At 41.0% G+C, this 24966-nt stretch overlaps 1 protein-coding gene across 1 annotated transcript in view; it reads right to left on the bottom strand.

Annotated features, from left to right (window-relative positions):
* Positions 1 to 641: 641 nt before the first annotated feature.
* Positions 642 to 24966, bottom strand: part of FAT4 (FAT atypical cadherin 4) — a 145899-nt gene continuing 121574 nt past the window's right edge. The window contains exons 10-17 of the mRNA XM_075751114.1: positions 22834 to 22938; positions 21085 to 21392; positions 17189 to 17274; positions 15574 to 15753; positions 14570 to 14694; positions 13212 to 13429; positions 8236 to 8497; positions 642 to 4123 (exon numbers count right to left, since the gene is read on the bottom strand). Of these exons, the coding sequence (XP_075607229.1) occupies positions 2250 to 4123; positions 8236 to 8497; positions 13212 to 13429; positions 14570 to 14694; positions 15574 to 15753; positions 17189 to 17274; positions 21085 to 21392; positions 22834 to 22938 (3158 nt within the window). The 3' untranslated portion in view covers positions 642 to 2249. The remainder of the gene's footprint in view (positions 4124 to 8235; positions 8498 to 13211; positions 13430 to 14569; positions 14695 to 15573; positions 15754 to 17188; positions 17275 to 21084; positions 21393 to 22833; positions 22939 to 24966) is intronic.

Genomic DNA, 24966 nt, shown 5'->3' with positions numbered 1-24966 from the left:
CAAGTTGTCTAAGTTTGATTTACTCTCTTACAAATACACAAGAATGCAGTTACTTATTGTTCAGCCGCTGCTTTATTAAAGCAAGCTCTTGTTCTCACACTCCTAACTAGCAAGCTTCAGCTTTGGGCAGAGGTGGAAATCTTGGTTAACAAAAGTAAAATCAGTTGCTACTAATAAACTCCTATGGACTAAAATACAGTTTTATTACATTATGAGAAATCTGAAAGTAGATTTGGTACTTTTTGACATTATCTTAGGCTCAACAACATCACAATACCATCTCTTCTCTCTATCTCCCCGAGATTGGGTGAAGCCTACTGTTTTTCGAACGTACCAAGGTCACTCATGAAATACAAGAGTGATACGCTGAATGCTTCTCTCACCCGAGGTGAAATTCATCCCTTTGCAAGGGACAACCACGCCGGACTCGGTGGGACTTCAAGAAGCGCACTGGGCTTGTGCTGCCCCTCTGCAAGGAGATTAATTTAATTCCCACAGTGATACCAGTGCTGCTGTTGCTGTGCATGAACTTTACATCATCACCTTCCTTCCTGAAGCCCATTTGCTGAATAAAAAGCTAGTAAAAGCGAAGATCGAGGAGTGGAAATTAGAAAAGATGAAAGGTTTCCAATACCACACACTAAAGATTTTAAATAAATATTTTAATTCTAATATTGGCATTTACAGGTAGAAAGCATACAGTATGTTACAATTTTATCAAAATGTGAAAAATATGGATGTTACATAAGTAACAAATGTAAAAAAAGTATTTTTCTTACCTTCCCTGAAAGTAAGAAAACTATTCAGCATAGGAAAATATTGATATAAAAACACAGCTTAGGTAAAAAAAAAACAAAACCAAAACACTTGAAGTTTTTACACAGTACAATAGGATCATCAGATCTGCATGAAGATGTAATAAGGACTTTGTGAGGTTCTACTTTACCTAAAACTTTAGGGAATTTGGGACAAACAGTAAGCTACATTAATGAATCTACAAGTAGTTTTCCCTCATATCCACTCCGAAATGCTAGAGTGCAGTAATTTCCTATACAATAAATAATTCTTCAAAGTTTCCATCATAGAAAATCATATAATGCAGAAAATGCCACTCCAAGGTCACAAAGGCTAGGCAGTGCTTTAATAATAATTACGCTAATACTTATTATAGTGCTTTATAATGTCTAAGCACTTCAGACGAGTTAACTAATTAGTCCTCACAACACCCCTGTGAGGTTGGTGAGTAAGTGTTTTTCCTACCTTTCCATAGTACAGATGGGAAAAATGAAATCTGGGGAGAAGCCCAGGCTGCAGCAGCCACACAGCCAAGATGAGAGGCCAAGAGATGTGGAAATCGAGGTTTATTTTTTTTTTCCCCCCCTCGCTTCCATTGATCGTGCTGCTGCCAGCCAGGCTGACCAACGCCAATCGCTCCCATCCCACTGGAAGCACTGATGGGGGCGGGTAGGGACCGGGGTTAAGCATCCCATAATAGTTCATAGAGATTCAGAAGCTCTCACACAACTTTGTCAAAAAACCAAAACAAAAAAAAAAAAAAAAAAAAAAAAAGAGAGGGGGAAAAAAAAGGAAAAAAACCCAAACCAAAACAAATAAACAAGCTGAAAAGAAATAAAACTCCTAAAGTGCTGACTGGCTTGAGCTGCTTCTAGCACCTCTTGTATGGAATAAGACTTACAGCACTGTTGCCAGCAATTATTCAAGCTGATTTCATCCATAAAGTTACACGTGAGCAACTGCAGGATATGGTAACTACGTTTTCTGAGACACCTTACTACCGTAATTCCTTCATTCACCATCCTTCTTCCATGCACTTCTTAAGGAAAATTAAATCCTCAATACTATTGCATCATAAAACATGTTAGTAGCTGGAGACAATATGCACATCCTTCACAATTTAAAAAAAAAAAATTAGTTTATTTTCAGAACAAAGCATTATTAATTTAAGAATCACAAACCAAACAATGGTAAATAGGAAACCCTTTTCAAAGGCTGCATGCCAAATATCTTGTTTTCAAATACAATGCATGCAGGAGAAATAAATTCATCCAAGCATAATTAAATTAAAAATGTTTTAAGTCTCTTTCAGCAGCATAATGGTTATTATTTTTAAAGTCTCCTCTAACCAAACTGGCCTGGGGTTCAAATGCTGACCTTTGCTTTTCTACAACCATATAATGGTTTGACCGGTCCCCATGGCTTTGCACTGCGGCAACACCAGGAGATAAAGCCTATACATACTGTTCTGCTTCCCCGTCCTTGGAAGCAGGCTTCGTTGTACCACCTTTGCCGTCTTCGCTCGCTGCTGCTGCTGCTGTTTTTTCAGGAAGTGATGCCAAATCTTTGAAAACATCCACATAATGCCCAAAGCCTGGGCCCCAGTTCAAGAGGTTGTCCCAGTTGAAGCTTCCCGCTTGCTGCCCCAACTTCATGGGCAGGGAGCTCTCCCCGGCGCTGGTGGCGGTCGCCTGTGCCCCCACCGGCCCCCCCTCGCCTCGGCGGCCAGGGTACCGCCGGGGCTTCAGCCTGGCGCCGTAGTTGTCCTCATCATCCGCGTCGGACTCATTGACCTGGGATAACTTGGGCATCCTGGAGGTGTACGCTATGGGTTTATCCCTGTCGTACTCCATCTCCGAGCAGGTGAAGGACTCGTGGGAGTCGCTGTCAGAGGAGGACTCGGGCGCGGGAATACCATCGGCCGGGTTCCTCGTCCGGGACAGAGGCCTTCTGCAGTCCTCCTCAGAAGAGGACCGGCCGTGGTCCGCGCTGCAGATGCTGGGGTTTCTGGGGCGAGGGGTGTTCAGTCTCTCCACCTCTTCGATGGATAGCCCCACCGGAGGAGCAGTCTCGAGAGGGATCTGCCCGATGGGCTGCTTCAGGCGGCTTCCCGGTCGTGAACCGTGGCTCGCCATGGTCTGCGGACTCTTACTTCTCCTCCCCAGCCGAGTGGCGTAGTTAAAGATGCCGGGCTGGCAGACATCGTTGTGCATCTCCAGCGGGCTCCCTTCCCTTATGGCGAGGTGCAGCTCCCTCGCCGGACTGTGCCTGTAGAAAGTCGATGATTTGGAGAAGGGTGCGGGGCTGTGCCGAGACAGGGGGTTGGGAGCAGGGCATGCTGAGTGGCTTAACGACGTCGTCCTCAAGCCCTGCCCGTAAGCGGGCTGGTACGTCAAGCTGCTGGCTCCCAGGGGCATGGGAGACTGCCGTGCGAAGCCCAGCGGGCTGTGCCTCTGGATGGAGAACTTGGGTGTGTGGCTCCGAAACTGCTTGTAGTGCTGGATGATGTCGGCGTCCGAGGGGGCGATGCTGCTGGCGTTGTCGATGTCGTAGTGCTCGATCTCAGGCTCGGGGGAAGCCAGTGGGGCGCTGGGGATCGTCTCCGTGGCATGTGGGATGTCGGTTTCATCGTAGATGAGATACGGGTTTTCTCTTTCGATGATATCGGGTTTTGGGTTCCCTTCGGGCTGCTTCCTGACGGTCATGTCATCGCCATACGGTGGGATGTTGTCAGGGTCATCAAACGCCACGTTCTCGCTGCCTTTTTTCTTCTTCTCCTTTGTTTTCTTCTCCTCTTTCGGGGCTTTCGACTTCTTTCCTCGGCACTGGTTGCAGAGGATGAGGCTGAGGACCAGCAGCGCCAGGACCGTCGCGCAGCTGCCCACGATAGCCGGCACGGCCCAGAGCGGCAAGGACAGCTCGGCGGGGTGTGGGGATGGGAGGCAGACATGGCCACCACTGATCCCCGCTCTACACTCGTGGCCCGGAGGGCACGAGACCCCCAGGCACACCACCACCGCCTCGCACGTCTGTCCTGCGTACGCCTCGGGGCAGCTGCAGGTGAAGCCGGCGTGCGCTGCGGGCTCGCAGCTGCCCCCGTTTTGGCAGGGGTTGGAGGCGCAGGCACCTGGCGGGACGCACTGGTAGGCGTACCACTGGTTGATGCACATCAGGTCGCCCCAGCAGGGACCGCTGGCGCAGACGTCGGGGCCACGGCAGCCGATCTTCACCGAGGCGTCTGTTTTGGAGAGGGTGGCGAGGCTGTGCTTGCCAGCGAAGGGAAGGCTCTCCCCGCCGTACTTGACGTAGGAAATGCAGCCGTTGAAGCCTAGGAGGAAAAGCAAGAGTGACGTCAGGACCTGAAGAGTGATTATGTCAACAGAGGCCAAAGACGTGCTGAGCATTGGTGTCACGCTAAAGAGGAACCCTTTTGATCAGCAGGTGGCAAGATCCGCAGCGTGCCTCTCGCCCCCTGAAACGAAAGGGGAAACACAAACACAGAAGCAACAAAATGGAAAACCCAATGCTGCAACGGAGGCGACAGCCTTATCTCGTGATGTGGTCTCAAGCAGAGCGGGGTAAATCACGCTGTCAGCTGTGCACGTGAAGCCTCCACATTTTCACGGGTGAATCTTACACGTACTGAGCTTACGACTGCTTCCACACAACGGTGTAAGATTTAAGTAACTGCTTATTTTGCTAGAAGGATGGCCCATTCACAGATGTTTCACTAGCTGACAACCTGTGCTGAATCATTTAGGGTCAGGGGTAAGGAACATTTTGTTGCTTCTGTTAAATATTTCCTCTTACGTTGTAATGACTATTTTGTTCATAACCTTTTGATAATTTTTTTTGGTTCATATTAGATAGAAATTGAAATCTACTTTTAAGCAGAACGAGATTAAGTAAAGGCTGTCATGCCCGGAGCTTCTCACATAACTTCTATACATGCACCTTTTAAAACTAAAGATTTTCACCTTTAAGCTGTGCATAGAAATGGAGATTAGAGATAAGAAAGTAATTAAGTAATTTCTGAAGATATATGCATGGTGCTTATATAAATGATACCAAGGTATCTTGGTTCAAGTCTGCCAAATAAGAATTCAGAAACAGACCATGGGTTTTAATTTCAACACTAAGATTTCAAAGCAATAAAAATATTCTTAGGTGAGTAAATAAAATGTACCAAACCCTGCAATTAAGATGCTGAAATGAGCGTATATTTTCTAGAAGGCCTGTAAGATATTTTGTACTACCATTGCTTTCATTAAACCTGAAAAAAAACCCCAGGCAATTGTAAGCAGAAAGCTCAATATAATTTGAAATGTTGATCTGGCTTTTAAGAATTCTATAGGCTGCACAGGAGAAGGAACTACTGTCTGATTAGGAAGTATCTACCTCATGTTTGCAGACTGGGAATAAATCTCAAATCGAGGAAAACCCCATAATATAAAATGAAAAGAAAAAATGCATTTTGGGTAAAACCAGGTTGCTCACACATAGCCTCAACTCTGCTGCTCAGTGAGCAGATCAGATCTGAGGTTGGCAATGCAAACGAATACTTTTTGTGATTGCAGCATGCTTATCTTACAGATAGACTCATCCAAGGAAGTCTGAAGGTTATATTCTCAGATCTTTATTATAATGTAATTTCCTCTCAAAGCAAAATTATTTTGCCCAAACACTAAGCAATGAGCAAATGGTTGGATTTTGCAGAAACATTATATTTTCTAAAAATGTATTGTTAAACTGACTCAATTTTCAATTTATAGACCCATTTCACTGGAGCGAAATGAAAGGCTCTGTTGTTCAGTAAATAAGCCAGGAATTCAAATGGTTACCATAAGGAAACATCTATTCTCATGGATTTGAACAACTATTCCTTCTAGCGAGTTCATTCAATATACTACAACGTTTTTGTTTCCTAACTTTCCCATATTTCTAAAACACCTTATCATCCACACAGAGAAACCTGCGTGCAGAACATTAGCTTCCATTCCCCGCCGCTTGCGTGCTCTCCACTTTCCCATATTCCGAGCTGAAGTTGCTCATCGTGCTTCAGCGACGCCTCCTGCCTTACTGTCTCCTAAAATCACGGCAATACTTTTACGGCTCCGAATCTTGAGCGGCCTTTTCCCAAACTTCCCATAGCTCGGTCGTAGTGCTACCCAGGGAGATGGGATTATCCCCGGCCTTTGTACGGTGGTTGCGTGGAAAGTCGCAGGAAAATCCGGCCTTTTGTCAGCCTAATAATTCTCCATGTTCCCCAGACTTAATCCTTTCTGCAAGGGTTTTAGAATAGCGCAACCTTACGCCGACCTCTACTCAGAGCTGCGACAAAACGCGTTTGTAAGTCGCAGAGATGCGTAAGTCGTGCTCTCACTGTCCACACGTGTGGTTGCTGCAAAAACCACGTTTATTTCTCCTTAACTTATGATGGACTGTCCTTGGGATGCCGTGCGCTGTGCTGGGTTTACCGAGGATATTATTCAAGAGCAAATTTATCAGCTATTATCAATAAAAATAATCAACAAGGAGACAGAAAGTGCCACTGCTCAGTTCTGAGGCATTACACTCGGGTGAAATAATAAACAGGAGCATATTTTCCATGCATTAGTAGTGTCGGGGAAAGGCTCATTTCTGCAAACATATTGCTGAAATGGAAGAACAGCCACTATGAATAGTAACTGTGAATAATTGTGGAAATCTCTGTAAAAATGGGTAGCGCACCGATAAATGTTACGAATATTTACTCTGTCATGAAATAGCAAATATACTCAAGTTGTATGAGGTGATATTACAGATTTATAATCTTCAAAGTATGTTGTTTTAAAATTTGACCACCCTCTGATGTCAGAAATGAAATATGAGTGGGTATCAACATCAAATACGTTTCAGAGAGAGATGCAATTCACGCGGTGTAAGGGGACATGAAAGAGCCTTCTATGTTTTGCAAGCATGCTATTTCTGTATTATTTCCATTCTCAGAGAGAAATGTATTTTCTTTCAGCTTTACTTATATTTTCATTTTCTCCTGCTTTTACTTTCCCAAATAAAGAGGAAATTGAGGATTTAGGTTCAGGTGGGAGCCCAAGCAGAATGCACGATTACCTTGCCACATGCTTGGTGGTCCCTTGCAGCAGTGATGTGATAAACAGCAACTGGGATTTTGTCAGGTCTGCCCGGGTTTGGGAATGTTATTAGATATACCAGTTTCACAGCCTTGGAATTGTCACCCGCGTATGTTTTTGTCTGCCTTTAACAGTACAGCAGATATTTTTGACTGTCTGAGTTCATGCAGAGTTTTATACCTCCCCCTTGTAAATCCTTGGTATGTCGTACACAATGTAATCCAATATTAAAATAAAATAAAATCATATGAATAAGAGATTTTGGATTGTATATTCCTAATGGAAGCCAGACATTCCTAATTTGTCTGCTACAGCATCAGGCAGTGGTGAGATTTTAGCGTCCTCAATTTTCTTTGTTCCAGCTTTCCTAAAAGCCTCTGACTTTTCCATGCATACACCGCTCATAAAACATACATGTAAAAATGGTAAAGGTAAGCATAGCATTCATATGATCTCATGCAAATTCACAATACACACGTGTGAAGTGTGAATTTGCTCCACTCAGAGATCCTCTGTCTGGTCACAATTCTCGAAGTCAGGAAGACTTTTCAATATAAAACCTCTGTGAAACCTACGCCTGCATGGTCTGGAGTATCTCACAGTTTGTAGCTAAAAATCACTTCCATCTCTACTTATCACTGGGAGAATGATAGCAAATATATGTTATCTACTTCTTTGGCCAGGGTCTAAGACAGTTGCTTTAACTCTTAAGGGAGATTGATTTACTTCTTAACGGCTAGATTTCGGTCAGAGGGTGGTTCCTTATTGTCCATGGTTTCTGTTGCTCAGAAATAAATCCTATTCTCCATTTGACAGCAGGATAAAGCAGGAGGAAGTTGGAGTTTCAGAAAATATTTTAATCATATTAAAAACAGGCTAAATCCTGCAGTACTTGCCAAACCCCTACAGAGACACAGTTCTCATTTAGCATTTTTGCCCAAGTAAAAGATTTGCCTTGATTTTCCAGATTCTGACCCAGGTGAAGAATAGATCCTTTCTTCTCCATTAGCATAACAACAATTATAATACCTGATTTACAGACAAGCAAGCAAACTCACCCCCTGCCTCCAACACACCCTGCGGATGGAGCGCCTGCTTTTGCAAACAACAAGGTTGCAACGTGTACTGAAGGAACAAAGTCTGCAATTCTTACTGATTCAAATTGCAGTTTTTCTGGCAAAGGATGGAGGTATACCCATTACTGATAAAGAATTACTGTACTTTCTGCATCCTTTAAGCAAACAGAGAGCCCTGGTTTGTTCAAATGTGCTTATGTGCACTATATTAAAAAAAATATAATAAAAATTACCTGCAACTGTGCTCTTGAAATGTTGGCTTGATGGGATTCCTCCCAAAGAAATTGTAAGAACATTTAGGCCGCCGAAGTCTTGCGTGGCATGGAGAATGTCTCGGCTATGAGTCTTGTCAACCGACAGGATAGTAGCAGACCCGTTCTTCTCGATGAGCACTGAATGCCATTGACCATCCGCAGCATACACTTCTGGGATATTTCTTTCCACTTTCCCAGCAATTCCAGCATCGGATACGTAATGTACTTTCCCACCTTTTATCTGATCAGAAAACAGTAAAATGCATAATTTTAAAATGATACACGCATAACCAATGTAATGCCTATTCAGTACAGCTACAGTAACACATGGCTTCGGTTGTAATAGGAAGCCTGGCTGTATTTTCCCCCCAACAATTGTTTTGTACTAAAAATGCATGCATTAATTAGTACTAAAAATTTGGCTGCAATTAAATACATCATTACATCTGTAGCAAACTTAGAGCTGCCATCCACTCATTCCCCAGCTAATCTCACAAGGGAAAATCCTACTGAGAGGCCAGCAATAGGGCATGCACATGACAAAACATTTTGACCAATAAAAGAATAATAATTCCTCTTCCTTCAATGCAAGTGTGGAAAATGCTTTGCAGAGTAAACAGATGTTGTCCTTGCCCAAAAAACTTGCATCTAGTTTTCATTATGACCCAGTAGGAATATATATGGCATGGCAGGACTTGAACAAGAGTCCCATTTCCTATCTCGTTTTGCTGTTAATTTGCGTTTTGCAGAAAAATAGTTGTGTTTTAGAAACCTTTCTGAAGACTTGCAAGGTGCATGATTTTGTGTGAATTTTCTGCTTACTTGAGCAAACTGCTTTTAAACTTGTGAGCTGTTAGAAAAAAAAAAAGGTACTATTAAATTCCATGAAAAATTTTTTGGTTTTTCCTCTAGGAATGCCGCCTCGCAATTCTACTGAATCATGAGATGCAGGATTTCAACATCTTACGAGCTCAATATTAAATGATCCCAAAATGAGATCTGTGCAAATTCTGACTTTAAGATATAGGAACTAAAAAAAACCCCTACACCAGCCAAACCTGCCAGCTTCTTAAATATTGCGTAGGAGTTGGGTACATCAGCTGACCTCCTCAGGGTATATAAACTTATGTGCAGGTCATATAGGGCGGCTCTGCCACGTGTTGCAGGTTTCCTTCCATGCTCTCCACGCTTGGTCATGCACGTTAAATAAGACAACTATTTTTCCCTCCCGTGTTCCTCGCTGCAGCTCGGTTGGTCCGTGATCTGCAACACGAGCGTGCAGAACACGTACACGCGTGGTCCAGGAAAGGTCAAAGCCCCAGGTTTGTTGAAAGCTCTCTAAGCCTCGCATGCTTTGTTCCAGGAAAAATAACGTTCACCTGGGAAGAACTGTGAGGTGACACACCGGCTACAAGAATGCTGCTCTCGTTTCCAGAAACTGTTAAATGCTCTGGATTTACTTCTTTAGTGATGCAAGCTGAGCACTTTGTTCATACAGATCAGCTCTAATACGGCTGTAAGACCACGCTCATGCCTTGGCCGCAGCCTGAACTGAATGTATCTAGCACATATTCCATTTGGATCAAGAAATACAATGGTTAATATGTGCACGCACTTCATTTATAAATGCAATAATTTGGACTATTTGAAAATGTATTGTTTGAGGGACTCTGATAAAGCTGCCCCTCAGAGGTGGGATGCTTTTGATACTGGGAAACACAGGTGACAGACATCTCAACTATCACACAGCCCAAAGAAAATGCCACATTTGGAAATGCAGTCACACAGACTATTATAATATATTAAACACCATTTGCCACAATCAAAAGTATTCCTAAAATGATTAACTGGGCTGAATATATACATATATTTATGTCTGTAACCTGTAACTGGTTTGTTAGCCTTATTTTGTCTTTTATGCTCTGTGAAAATACTGCCTTGTATTTTGGTCTTTATGTAAATGAAAATTAATATACCATATCAGACAATATCCTCTAAGCTCATGGGAAGACTAAGCACAGCATCGTAAATTTAATTCCACATCAGAGAAGAACTATAGAATTATTTACCTGTCAGCAACTGATATTTTCCATACTCATTTATGACTCTCTAGCTCTATTTCTGTTTCTTTAAAATTGCATGTGACCAATGCTAACAGACTCATAAATACTATAATAGTGGCATTTGGAAAAATAAAATTTCCAGAGACAAGACCGGTCCATGACTTCTTCAACCAGGAAAAAATAAGAAATGTTCTTCTCGGTTCCTTGAAGCACAACATATTTCTAAATTCGAAACAAATGCTGGTGCTGACAATATTGAGTAACACCCATTTCTGGGGTTTATTTAAATGGCAGAGCAACTGACAAGTAGGACATAATGAAAAGAATGAACCACTAAAGCAAACATACTCCTAACTACAAGGATGATTCAACTTTACTAACATTCTGAGTCTCCTTTACTGAACAACTTCCTTCTTATTTGTCTTAAATCTGAGCACTAGCCTTTACAGATTTATAGCCCATTGGATGAGGTATCATTTAAATGAGTTATGTTCTGATTTATTCCTGCAACTCGACATGTGCGTAGAATCACAGAATTGTTTGGGTTGGGAGGGACCTCAAAGCCCATCTAGTTCCAACCCCCTGCCATGGGCAGGGACACCCTCCACTAGCCCAGGTTGCCCAAAGCCCCATCCAGCCTGGCCTTGGACACTGCCAGGGATGGGGCATCCACAGCTTCTCTGGGCAACCTCTTCCAGTGCCTCACCACCCTAACATATGCATATGTTAGCTCATATAGGTAATGTGTAATTCCCATTCTCTACCCGTATAATACATAGATCTTAGAGCTACAGTTATGCTAATTTCAGATGAGACTTTCAGCTAAAACAAGGCAAGCAATTTCACCTTTAACCTGCTGTATTTATCCCATTACTTCTAACTGAATTAGTTGCAATGTGAATTATTTGTAGGAAAATAAGCTGTGACAAAGAGCTTCAGTAATAAGGAATCTCCTACCCTCTTCCTTTTTGTTGCTTTTTTGGGGGCGCATTTTCCATCTGAATTTGACCATTGTTTAATTTAATCTGCTAGGTTTTGTATCTTTCTGGGATTAAAGATCCCTTTATACCATAAAGATCTCTGTTGGGTTCTTTGGGGGTAGTTTACATCCATCATTTAGTGAATCAGCCGCTCGCAATCTCAGTTGGTCTGATTTATTACCATTTGTCTAATTTTACCCCAATCCCAGCTACACCAAAATCAGTTAACTACAAGAGGAAAAATGTGGAGGCACGGAAGTAGCCACAGGACTTGTAGCTTTTCCCTAGCAAAGTTTAATATTAAAAAAATATATGGCATGTATTCTCTGAATGCTTACACTTTGGATAACAAGCATATTAAAAGTTATAAAATTGTCTGTTTAGAAGACTGAAGAGAGAGTTGGGAAGTCACTAAAGCTCATCATCTGCACCCGGAACAGACTGAGATGCCAGGGAGATCTTTGTGTGAGTTGGCTTCACTGTCATCTTGGGCCACCGCTGAGGGAAGTGTCCGTTGTGATACCTACTCCAGGTATGAGCAGTGGTGCAGAAGCCATACTACAGTTAAATTATTACAGTTTTATTAACTAGCATAATCCGGGAACTTTTTGGCGATAATCGGTACGGTGATGGTACCTCTCCTTCCTCAAACCCCTGCATCTGTTTCTAGGCAAACCTCTGCTCTTTGCCCTTGCACAGCTGGCTCTGGGACTTGACACCCTCTGCTTGCTTGTATAACTTCACCAATATTAACAATAATAAGAGTGTTTGCATAAACACACCACTAGTGCTTTCAGCCAAGAAAGGCAACTCTCTTTTTCTTTTTTCTAATAATGCTTGTAGAGCTGACCTAGCAAATTCTAAGGAGAAGGTGGTATTATTTGGTTTTGTTTTGGTTTTTTCTCTCTCCAGAACTCAAAATAATGAGAACTTATCTGCTAATATGAGTGAGGCAGAAACTTCCTATCAAATGATGTGCTAAAAGCACATGCAAGGGAAGTAATGCAGACTTGCTGCTTAAACACAGCCGGTGTGTCAGGAAAGCTCTATACCTCTGACCAGGCAGGTGGAGAATATCCATGGGGCTCAAGCTTAGAAAGTGTGAATTTCTGTATGAGTTTCTTTAAAAGTCAGGGAAAAAAACCCCAAAACTTGGAAAGCCTTAGAGCAGTCAAGGAAACTTGGAGCTTACACCAACCCAATAAATGGGCTTGCCAACATCACTGCTGTACTCATTTAGAGTTATGAGTAAATGGACTGAGTCATAGCCAGGAACTGAACCATTGCTTTCTCTTGAGAAAGGTAACTTCTGCTGCAATAAACTTGTTGGGGAAAAAAAAACCCAACCAACAAACTGAAACCCAAAACTGTGTGGCATTTGAAGCATTAATTCAGCTACCTATCTCAAAATAATTTGATATTGACACTGGTCTATGAGTAACCTCGTGAATTCAAATTATCCCTCACTTCCTAGTTTGATAAGCATGAGCCACGCTAGTAGGAATTAATGAAAACTTTTTGGCAATTGTTTGCTGGGCTTAAGGAGGGTCTGGGTTCGAGGCCTGAAAAATCAGAAGATAAAAGGCCAATAACGAAATGATTTGTTCTGTAGAGTGTAACTTACTGATGATAACAAATATGGCAATGAGTACTGTTCCTGTGGCCTTAAAACAGTCACTATTTGGAGTCTAGACAAAACTGATTAGATACAAAACCATCAAGATCTTCTGATACCTTGGCAAATAGCAAGGGAATTGTTGAGAAGATGAATGATACTGGAGCAGTGCCTAGCCTCAGTTAAAGACCTAATATTTTATAAAGGAAACAGCAAGAGTAATGGAAAAATGTGATTTTGATCACTATGCATGAGGCAGTCCAATCAAATCAAACTCGGCATTAGCTGTAATCTTACCTTCACAGTAGTGAAGTTGCTGCTTTCCTGGACGTGAACTAAAATGCCGTTCTCACTTCTTGTCCTGAACTTCACTTCCAAGCGGTCCGCATTCGGGGGTCCTGGGCCGGCGCCTCGAGAGCCGAGTCTCATCATGTATTCTCGCTTCTTGTTCGGGCTCATGTGGTAGTCTAGTCGTCCTTTGCCTTCGAGCGATAAGGCAGTGTCGGCAGTAATATCTGGGACAAGGACGGGGAAGTACTGAGTAGGCAGCGCGTTACAGCCACAGTGATCATCTGCCTAATAACGACCGTTTTCTTTCAGAGCAGAGATCAAGTTCAGAGCAGGTCAGGGAGGAGAGCAGGAATGAATGGCAATTTCAGCCCCTCTATTCTTTGGCTTCAACCAGAATGTGTGTTTGAGAGTGGGAGTGTGCTAGTAATTTACTGCTGCTATCAGTCAATAGTAAATTAAAACTCACTAAGGAACAAGTGAGGGAGTAGGGGAAAAAATTTGGCACTCAGAACTGTAATTCCTTCCCAAGGATGTTACTGTTTCCATTACTGCAAGCAGGGTTTCATGATATATTGAACTCTAAGCTCTTCAGGGCAGAGATAATGACTTTCTATTTGTTATGGCATAAAAAAAAAAAAAGAATAAAAAATAGAGAGCATTGACTACCAAATGCTGTTAAAATTATGGCTAAATTCTTTTGTAAACTGGTGCAATAAAAGCGTATAAATCAGCTAAACAATAATGGGACATGTAAGAAAACAAAGCCCAGTCATTATACTACAACTACACGGAAATAAATCACTTTGCTCTCCTAGACAAAGTGATTACTCTCCCATATTGATTTACAGAGCCATCCACATGCGAGTTAATAACCCCAGAGTGTAAATGGCTTGCTTTCATTTACATTTACCATATTTTCTTGCATATAATCTGATGGTCATTTGATAAAAAGGCCAGAAGCCAGAAGCACATGCACACAATGTTTGTGTGAAGGGAAGGGCTTTTTCTTACCCTCTTACCTCCCCATAGCAGACAAATCCCTCGTACGGGATAACTTTATTTTAATTACTGATTATACATTACTGGGAAGCAGTAGTTTTAAATGAGCGCAAGTTACCTGAAAAGTGATATACAGACCAGAAAACATAATATATTTAACTTGTTGCTATTTTTAGGTCATGAAAGGACAATAGCCCATTATGGACTTTTCATTCAAAGTTATTTAAGAGGCAGGTATGCTGATTGTATTCATTATTTTATAAAATTCATTATCCCATGCCCCTGAAAAGAAACTCTTAATGGCATTAGGTTAAACCACAGCTGGGTGTACATTAAAGAGGAAGACAGCCAAACCCCCTCCATACATTTTTCACAGTGCTTTCCCGTCAGTCCATCTTTGCAGTGACATTGCTGCCATGACCAGTGATCAACACAGGTGCCACCATGTTGGCAGGGGCTGGTTGTGCAAGCACCTTCTAGTCTGGGACACCTGAAATAAAACAGAAAAGTAGATGCTGAAGAATGTGCACACAAATAAGCAGAGAAAATGTGCTGGGAAGTGTCCTGTGTTTGAACGATACTCCCTTTCTTCCCCCCCCCAGAGATGAAGAAATGGAGAGGCTCTTCTCCATAGACAGCTCATGTTTCTAAACAGATCCCAATTTTCAGTGTCAAATTGTAACAGTCTTACCAAAGAGAAAAGAATTCAGAGACAGTGAAACTCCTATTATCTGCTACGCAAGAGAAGAAGAAACTCTTTTAGGTGCTTTTCACACTGCAGACTTCCAGAGACTTCACATCACAACAAAGAGCACAAACTTGGGGGTTGAAAGAGGAAGGGTGAGCTAGCAAATTTGGACAAAAGATCAGCATTATTGCTACAACTGTGACTTCAAATACTGAGATGGAAAAAACCCGATAGAATCAGATAGTTCATCATTTCTGCTCAGAGGATATGAGGGAAATTCAGTGATACTTGAGAGGCAAAGTGATCGAACAGACATTGTGGATTAAAAAGAAATAAGAGGGAGTAGAGGGTTAGCAAACAGTATGAGCACAGTCAAACCCACGTGGAATTTATAAAGAAACCCAATATCAGGGCTACTCTATTTCAGCCTGCAAAGCAACATTAATAATAATTGGCAATAGAAAGGTAATGATGTTGCTTTTTTGAAGCCTCTGTAATCTTTTGTGAACCTTTCATCCAAAATCACACTCTTCCTACATTTTTCACACTTCACAATGAATTCTACAGTCATTTTTTTACAAGAAATATCTGACAGTGTCTGAATGGAATAGCGTCTGACTTTCACGATGGCGTCCTTTATTGTAAACGCGGTCCATTCGATACCACATATAGCAGACGTACTGATCTAAGATTCCTTGAGCTGCCAAAGCCTGGCTGGGCTCCAGGGGACGTCCGTTGACTGCAAACTCCATTATACAGCCCACAAAATCATGGCTTTCCACCTGTCCTCTCCTTTGAAGGATGGGCTCTACAGACCTGATGCCACCAACAGTAACTCGATTTGGTTGTACATCGAGAGTCCTATAAAAGAGTCAGAAAAATAATTTATCAGTATCAGACATTAAGGTAGCAATGACAGCAAAGGAACTGTAACCATCATCTATGGTCTGTGGCTAAAATTCCTCTTCCAAAATCTGTATTTCACATTTAGAAGGGGAGACAGAAGGCCAGTAGCACTTAAACTAACAGTTATAATGGGTATGACTCTAAATTCATACTCAGTTATTGCACGTCAAAATTTCTATTCACTTGACTGAGCAGCATGCTTGAAATCATAATGAATAAGGCTTTTCACTCAATTATCGTTTCAATTGTAGATGATATTTAAATAGCTGGAAGATGGATTCATTATTTTACAAAGATATAACACCTTCGCTAGTGGGGAAACCACGTGTGACAGGAAATATGATTGTGACTATTGTAAGAAATTAGTCAAAGTGATTTGGATTAAAGTTATTATCTCCAAAGAGGATCTAAAGATGCGGCAGAAAGGCTTCGGAGTTAGTTATGGTAAACACAAGAAATAAAGTTTATTCTCTTTACTGGCCGATGTTTAAGAAATGAAAACTGCAAAAGATGACATCTGGAAATTACTGAAAACGATGTCAAAGTAATTACTCCTAATATTTTTTTAAAAGAAAGCAGTAATCGGGTGATGTTATTTCTTACACCTTTATAAGAAATGAGAAGTGCAGTTTAAATAAACAAACAAACAAATGAATAAAGACAAGACCCTAAGCAAGCCCAAAACTGAACACTGGAGTGAAATACAGGTGCTACTAGAGTAATAGCTTTTTGAGCCTGGTTTTGGCAAGATAGATATGATTCAACATGTGAAAGTGGAGAAGGCTTTACTAAAGATTTGTAGCACTAAATATTGCAGAACTTCAAACTGTCAAAGAGTAGTGCTGTATATTTAAGAGCCAGTTGATTATAACAAATACATTTGTGTTTTACTATCTAAGATTTACAAGTTGTCAGTAATCATGAGCTTCTGATATTCTGACTTGTTAGCTCTTTCTAGATTATGATGTGAAATCTCATAGCATTAGGCAAGAAGTCTTATCCCCGTTTACACCACAGTGCAGACTACCCATGGCCATACATTTCTTGGGTACCACCAGAGCCTGGGAACAGAGACGGAGCTGAGAATTGGGGATTTCTGAATAAACTCCTTGTCACAAATAAACTCCAAGCAGAAATGTAGTGACCTGAGTTACCAAGTAGCAGTGCATACATGTAGGAAGTTTAATTTGCTGCTGCAAAGATGAGAGACAATGACACTTGGGAGCCTTGCCTTTGCACGCCTCTGAAGGAGCACAGCTGAGGTATATATCCCTTCCTTGAGGCTGGGCATGTAATCATTGCTCCAAATCTCCTGGGCTTTAGAGGGTGATGCCTTTTTCATTTTACTTTTCATTTTACTCCAAAAAAACCCCACAAAATGAAGATTTACCAGTCAGTAGAAACAGCAACATTGCTAACAGTGCAGTAGCCTGGCTCCTGATCCTCAGAGCAGGAATCCACCGTCAGCGATGCTGCCTGCAAAAGCCACACACACAAATATGCTGAATATTATAAGGTTGTAGTCCCCAACCACGTTAAATATTTACGATTAAATATATTATATCAAAGACTTGGCTAGAATGGAGCACTTGTATATTACTATGTCACTCAGGATCGCAGGGTGCCTCAGAGCCACCGAGCAGCTACATTCTGCATCAGCACAGGGAATACCAAGGTGTGGATACTAACAGACAGGAAGCTAATTGACTGCTTCATACAGAGAATCAGCTAAACACAAAGTTTTCAGGTTTGGGTAGGGTTTCTTTCATGTTTGTTTGCTTTATTCCTCGAAACTGCAGTTATTTTGGCTCATACCGTATCCTTGATCTGAACAGAGCACTGCTCCCTCCAACCAAACACAAAGGGCATTCCTTCAGGGGCTTGACCGTGACATTAAACATACTGCTTGAACTCGATAAAAAGCACGTTACAAAAGCTGGGAGTACAAACACTGAGATTACTAGTTAAAAATAATAACCAACCACTCAATAACACCAGTGGACTTGATTAAGGTAACCCTTAGGCTGATACGTCATGAGGGATGTTTGCCCCATGTTGATAATGGTGTAACGTGGATACCTACAGTGGGACCAAGCTGATGGTCAGAGAAGTACCAGGCATGACCAGCACTTAGAGCAGTCTTCCTCTTTATTATTATCTCCAAGCCATCGAGTCCCAGACAATGGAGTTGCCTCATTGCCCATCTCGGCCATTTACACTAACGCAAATCGTGGCACTTTTATTCGTGATCTCTAAAAGTCTAACCAAAGCTTTCACTAAAATCATGAAATAATTCCAGCTGATTTGAAAAGGAATTTTTATTTTATTCCTTATTTAGCAAAGAATTTTCCCCACAGCGATTTATTAATAACAGATGCGCTGTGAAAAAAACAAAAACCCTGAAGGATAGTTATTCCTTAAAACAAATTTTCAGAAAAATAAACATAATCTCCAAATTGTACATATCAGCTTCTCATGTTTCAACTAGATGTGTGGTACAGTTTTACGGCAAATTTAAATCAAAGGTCACTTTTAAAAATGCCTTGGTTTATATTTTGATTTAGATTACTCTACAGGAGCTGAGCAGACAGCAATGGCTATCAGTACGTCATTACTCTGCAATGGCTTTGTTTGCTTCCTGCAGCAAAGTTCACTAACAACGTCCTGTTGAAATCCCCATTGATGTATTTCCAAATACATACTGTGAGCTGATGCATTGGATTGACCAAACAGATTCACAGCTCTTAGCCCTATATCATGCCCTACAGCACACCTAAATTGTTCAATTTGCTATTTTTTAATGAAAGCTTATCTTAAATTCCTTTCCATACATAATGAGCAAACTCCTACTCCCGAGAAACATCAGCCTGCAGTTCCAAAGCAGATTATAGCCCTGTATAAATGAAACAATTCACAGAAAGAATAATAAGCCGGCCGGTCTGTATGCCATCACACGCATACATATTTTTCCTTCAGAATATCAACAACAAAAAAATGAAATGAGTTTTTTGTTCTTAGCTCAATCAGCGTAATCTCCCTAACTTACATTGCTATGCGCTGTGAAAGCCAAGCTACAACCCCAGCTGAAGGGCTAGATATTTGAGAATATATTTTACTTGGACCAGAGTTCATACAATTTATTTTCTAATGTTAGTCAAATGTTCCTGCTTGTTACTTAAGCATTACTCTACGGTTACCTTGCCGCATTATGAGACTTTCTATCCTGTCACTCTGCAATAGCTCAGGACTGACAACTTAATGATTTTACCAGTTTCCGATAAAATCCCACTGTGCTGTAGGAAATGACAGATTTGGAATCCTGAAGGGGGGCTATTTTATACAGTTTTGGACACCTGGGAGACATTTTTCCTGCAGCAGAAATATCTAAGACAAAGGCGATTCTTTTCACATAACTGTGTTTGTAAACATCTGATGTTACTGAGATGGTTTAAACATATACATAAAAAAAATAATCACACAAAGGTATAGGTTGTCTTAGTTTGCTTTCAGCCTGAAGCTTTCATAACTGAAATTTTCTGTCAATAGTCCTTTTTATGTTATCTCTTCTATAGTCTAGCCTTCTGGCATATCTACAAGTAAAACACCTTCCTGCTCTATTTTTTTTCTGAAGTGTATTTCATTTATTTGTTGCAATTTTTAATATGTACTCTTACACTTAGCCATTTAAATCTTATTGATAGACATATCACACTAATTTAGTTGCTAAAATGGGAACCTGGTGCCTTTAAGGATTTAGGTGCAACTTTGGGCTTTACCATTTGGAAGCTGTGATGCAAATTATTAAGTATATGATATTAAGGTATGTTAAAACAAAATCATTACTCAACATCACAATTATCCTTCACCTGATTTGGATATATAACTCCTGCAAACACACACAAATTGGATTTGCAAATCCAGCTGAACACTAAGCCATCCCCCGCTTCAATAAACGGAGAAATCGGGTCTTGCACTGTGCAACTGAAATGCAGTTTCAGGCTCATTCTCGCTAAGAGAGGAGAAAAAAAGCACCGTTTAGGAAGGTCAGGAGACAACCCTGGACCTACAAAGAACCCCGGACCAGAAGTTCATACATCCTCTGCTGCTCTTGGGACATTTGTGCCTATGGCCATCTCACCCTGGACCTGAAGCTCTTCAGCAGGGTGCTCTGAACAAGAGGAGCTTAAACCTAGAAAAGGGCTGTATCTCAGCAGCACTGCCTTCTGCAGCGCTTCGTGATGGGAAACCTCTCCAAGGACTCAGGGGGAGCCGCGCTGGGTAAAACAGTTTATTCTTTTATTCCCTACATCACTTCTGGCTTGAAATATATAAAACAAAATGTGGAGCCTCAACCATATATTATTCTTATATGACTTTAATTTCAAACACGGGAAGAATATGGGATTCCACGTATGCTGGCCATTTCTGCCTGAGAAGGGCAACAGTTACTGATTATGGATGGCAAATAGATTTGGTTTCATCTCTAACTCAAACACTGTGGAGTCAAAAAGCTTGGCTGGAACTCAAAGAGCATTTGGTTTATGTTATGCTTTGGAAATATTATTAAGAAATGAGAGAGGAGGAATAGAAAACATTTACTGGGAAAAAAACGAAGGCAGGAGAGAGGTCAGAGTACCAGGCATATGGCAATCAGTTGTCCCAGTCCAGTTTTTGGCAGAATTCCTCCCCTCAGATGTTTTCTGGGGGACAAAAAAGAAAAGTATCTTCCCTCCTTCCCCCCAAAAAACCCCTCTCAATGTAGCACCTTTGAATTTTTAACATGTATGCTACAGAGGAAAACCAGGCTTCCAGTCTGATGAGATTGGTAAAATCTCTGAACTAGCTCAAGGAGGTCAGGGCCGCCTGGAATTTTAAGTTTGTCTGCTTCTATTTTCCAAATATTGAGAAAAATTATTTTGAGGCTTTTTGTAGTTACTACGGTTAATTAGCCTTCCCTGATAATCATCACTGTAATCGGCATCAGTTAATTAGCCTCATGTGTAGTAATTTATTGCGTTAATTATTCCTGGTTCTCATTTTTCACATTTAGAGTACAGGGTATAGCACATGTTTTTAAAATTACTCTTTATCATCATCATACTAAACAAACCATTATAGGTCTTTGAGTCAGTCGGAATAAGACAGAAATGAGGGAGGTTTTTTCCAAAGTTGGAGGTTCTGCTATAGCAAATACAACGTTACTAATTTTACGTTCCTCTGAGTTCATGTGGAAGCCAAAGTGACTTGGCTGAACTTGTCTTAAATTCTCATTTTAGCATTTCTTACCATTCCAGCCCTCCGGGCAATAACTGTGTGAAATTGTCCATCAGACACCTTCTTAGTTGTGGTAAGCTTGTATGTGCCACTGCCAAGGTTGTAGGAGAATCTCAGCCTCTCTTCTGCGATTTCCAGGGCCAGAAATTCTGCCCGCTCTCCGGTTTGGTTATCATAGTTATACAACATTAAGGCATTACTTTTTATAGTGGCAAACTTTATATAGATGTAATTATTGTTTGGATCCATACTGGGAAACTCCATATACGACAACTCTTCAAATCCATAACTGTTCAGTTCACAGTGATTCCCAAAAACACCTGCAAAATGAAAAGTAAAATCTGGTATCAGATATTTTTTTTTTCCCCTCATTCTGAATTCTCCCAGAAACAAAGTATTGATATTCTCTAGACACGGCTCTGATAACGCAGGCTCTTTAAGAAACCTCTAATGTACGATATAGAAAACTATGCAACCTGAACGTCAGAATCCTATTACCCACAGCTGGGTGCTGAAGCACATATATTTAAACTTAAAAATGGATCTGAATATTTTGGTGCATTCTATGTATTTCTTTTCAGATCTGTCACATAATTGTCCTTGATTTTTTTATTGCAGCGACAATGAGGAAAAAACTTACTTAATTTATGAATATTAGTTACATTTACAATGGACTACGACTGCATAGGAAATTAATAAACTCTGAGGAAACGTAAAACAAAGGAAATAAAACAGAATAAAGAAGTTAATCCACCTGTTAGTAGAAAAGTGCATTCAGAGGTAGTTACAAGTCTGTATTGAGAATCATAATTTTCTGTGAGGGTTTTCAGCAGCCTTAAAACATTGTAGATGTTTTCTCAGGTTTATCTGGTTTTTGATTAATCTTTTGCATTTACTTTCGTGCTTTTCTGTATGAGCAATGACAATTCTGGATTAATCTGCATTCAAAACCAATTTTGCTGCAATTATATCGTGATACCTTAAAATGTCTGTGTTTTGTGTCTTTATTGGGTTCATTCCACAAACCAAATTTGGGATAATTAAATTCTAATAATTATTAAACTATTTTGGCAGTACTATGCCTCTCTGATTCTCGGAATAGTACTCTGGTTTTGGAACTCAGAACTTTCTTAAGGTAGAATAAATTGAATGGGCAAGTACTGGTGTGGGCTAACAAAGCTGCTTTGATTCGGTCAGGTTCTCTTTACCAAATCTACTAAATAGAAAAGTGCCAATATCTAATGCTGTGCTCCTCACTTGCAGAACAATGTGGGTGCTCTCCAATTCTTGCCTTACAGATATTTTGACAAATTATGCAAATTTTTTAAAAGAAAACCAAGCCCCGTCTGCTCAGTATCACCCCAAAGTCCCTTTTTCTAGTTTAACATTATGACGACCTCCTTGCACTTTGCAAGCGCGTAGGATGCAAGAATACTGATGTAATTTACAGTGGTCTTGCTCTTTGGCCCTCCTACAAGTGTCTGTTATCGGGCAGGAGAGCAAGCACTGCTCGGAGTCCTCACTGTGTCCCCCCAGCAGCCACAGTGACCCCCCCCACGCTGCCATGTGCTTCCATCTCCCGCCGTGCTGGCCAAAATATCAGCTTCCCCTTCTTGCAGACAGGGAAAAACAGAGAGGACGAGGCCAGGAGATGACCAACACCATGGACTGGGATCCATATACATACCCATTGGTTTCATATAGTTAAAAATAAATTAATAGGGAAAGGGAAGATCAAGCAGAGAGGAGAAGGTTACTCACCGAAGGGACAGTGGCAGTAATACCCCTCCACCCCGCTTTGGCAAGATCCACCATTGAAACAGGGGTTGCACTCGCAGTAATTGACAGTGGAGTCGCACGTTTTCCCTGCAATTAGGGGAAAAAAAAAAAAGGCAATTTCCAGGTCAGAGTATTCAGGTCAGTAGGAAAGTTGGGCGGGTATTTAGGTAACACGCTTATGAACCAATGGGGAAGGCACGGCCGGGGGGGAGTGTGCCAGGGACCATTTGCGGCTGTGGGATGGAGAGGAAACACAGACCCGATGCTGGGCAGCCCTGACACGCACATACTACACAGCCCGGAGACATTAACTTTGTAATAATCTTATATAGGTATTGGTGGGATGGTTGGTTGGTTCGGTATTTTTTGTTTTGGGTTGGTTTTTTTTTTTTTTTAATTAACTGGTGTCTGTAAAAGAGAGATCATTAAATGAAAGAAGATGCTGAACTAAAAAAAAAACCCCAAATGTGTTTTTTCCCCGTGTACTCATTAGTGTGAAGGAGATACAGGCAGCCCTTGCTGGACCCTGTATGAACACGGCATGCCGAACACAGGCTGCTATTGTACATTATATGATTTTTTCTTATTTTTCCTCATCAATTACAACCTCCTTCCTGACTCGGAGGGGACCACAGTCCTCTGGAGCTAAAACAAGTTACCCTGACTATAGTCCTTTTCTAAGCAGAGATCGTCACATGTGGTAAATATTATTCACCAGAGAATAAACTGAAATCACATAACTCATTTCAACAAGGAAAGGAACCAAGAGAGAAAGTCAAGATTTTAACAGATGCCAAATACTGACAAGGGGATTCTTTGTACAAAACTAAAATTTTCTTTGTATGGAAACATTTACTACAAAAGTATTGGTCTTCACTTCTAAGTTTTCAATTGCTTAGCTTTTATCAGTTTAGCAACACTTCCACTATATACCGCTCTCGATACCTGCCTGCCTTCTGCCAGCAGTGCCAGCCTTCCCAGCCTGCCCAGCGAAACGCTGGAAGAGCCGTCATGTTTGACCCTCATCTTCCTCTGCAAAAACTGGCAAAACCAGCCACGCTCTTCCAGACCTCTCCTTCAACTTCATCTAGACCAGGACATATACACATAACAAAGGCTAAGACTGCCTTAATGCTTCTTACTGCACCACTAATGAATTATTTTATTCCTCACACCATATAAATACTATATATATATATGTCACCTACATCTTACAATTCTTACATCTCACACGACAGCAGTGCACAATGTGCAGTCCTTAGGGACTGCTGGTCACTAAAACTGCAGAAAATCAGGACTGTGCTATATTAACTCTGCTTTTTTCAGAATATCAAAACTTCCGTCACCTAATTAAAAAAAACCCATTTTTTTTCCCCCCTCTACTTTTCTGTTTAACCTAAAGAAATTTGCAGGCAGTTCTTCTGTGTGAGCAGCAGTCCTCCATGTGCAACTGCAAGCAGGATGGAAACAGAGCACTGGAGGATTCCTGTGGTTAATACGTAACTTGTAGATTCACCATAAATCCAGGAAACATTTCCAGTGTCTGAATCTAATTATGCTTTGGGGGTATTTATTTATATTTTATTCTCTAATGGGCATGACTGAAGGATGAGATAACTTTATGTTAGATTTTGCTGTTTTCTTTATGTTAAAAATATGGTACATAGCACAGATCTTTGACTTACCGAGGAGAACACATAGCAAGAGTGAGGCAGTGATGATTAAAATAGCTAAATAAGGTTTCTTAGTTTTCACAAAACTCAAGTGTAGCTAATAAGGCTTACTCAGTTTTTTGCGATTCAGTCTAACTAAATAGTCTTGTCTTTCTCAGCTAACATTAAAGATGGCGTATCTGCTGAGTCAGCAACAGAATATGGATGTTTATTTTAGCTGCACATATTTTAACCAGCGAATAACAACATCTTCTTCATATTTAACAATTGTTTGAATAATTCATGAAACTAATAAAAGTGTGTTTGCATTTATTCCAACTATTTTGACACAGGAGAAGACAAATACTGTGATTTAACAATTCATCAGAGCTATTAAAACTAATATTTATTTAAAATGAAGAAGAAATTTTTTGCCATTCACTGAAGTGCTAAAGACCTGGGA

The sequence above is a fragment of the Balearica regulorum genome, chromosome 4, assembly GCF_011004875.1.
Source record: "Balearica regulorum gibbericeps isolate bBalReg1 chromosome 4, bBalReg1.pri, whole genome shotgun sequence".
Taxonomy (NCBI): domain Eukaryota; kingdom Metazoa; phylum Chordata; class Aves; order Gruiformes; family Gruidae; genus Balearica; species Balearica regulorum.
Note: the sequence above shows the minus strand (reverse complement) of the source record. Positions and strands in the feature narration are given on the sequence as shown.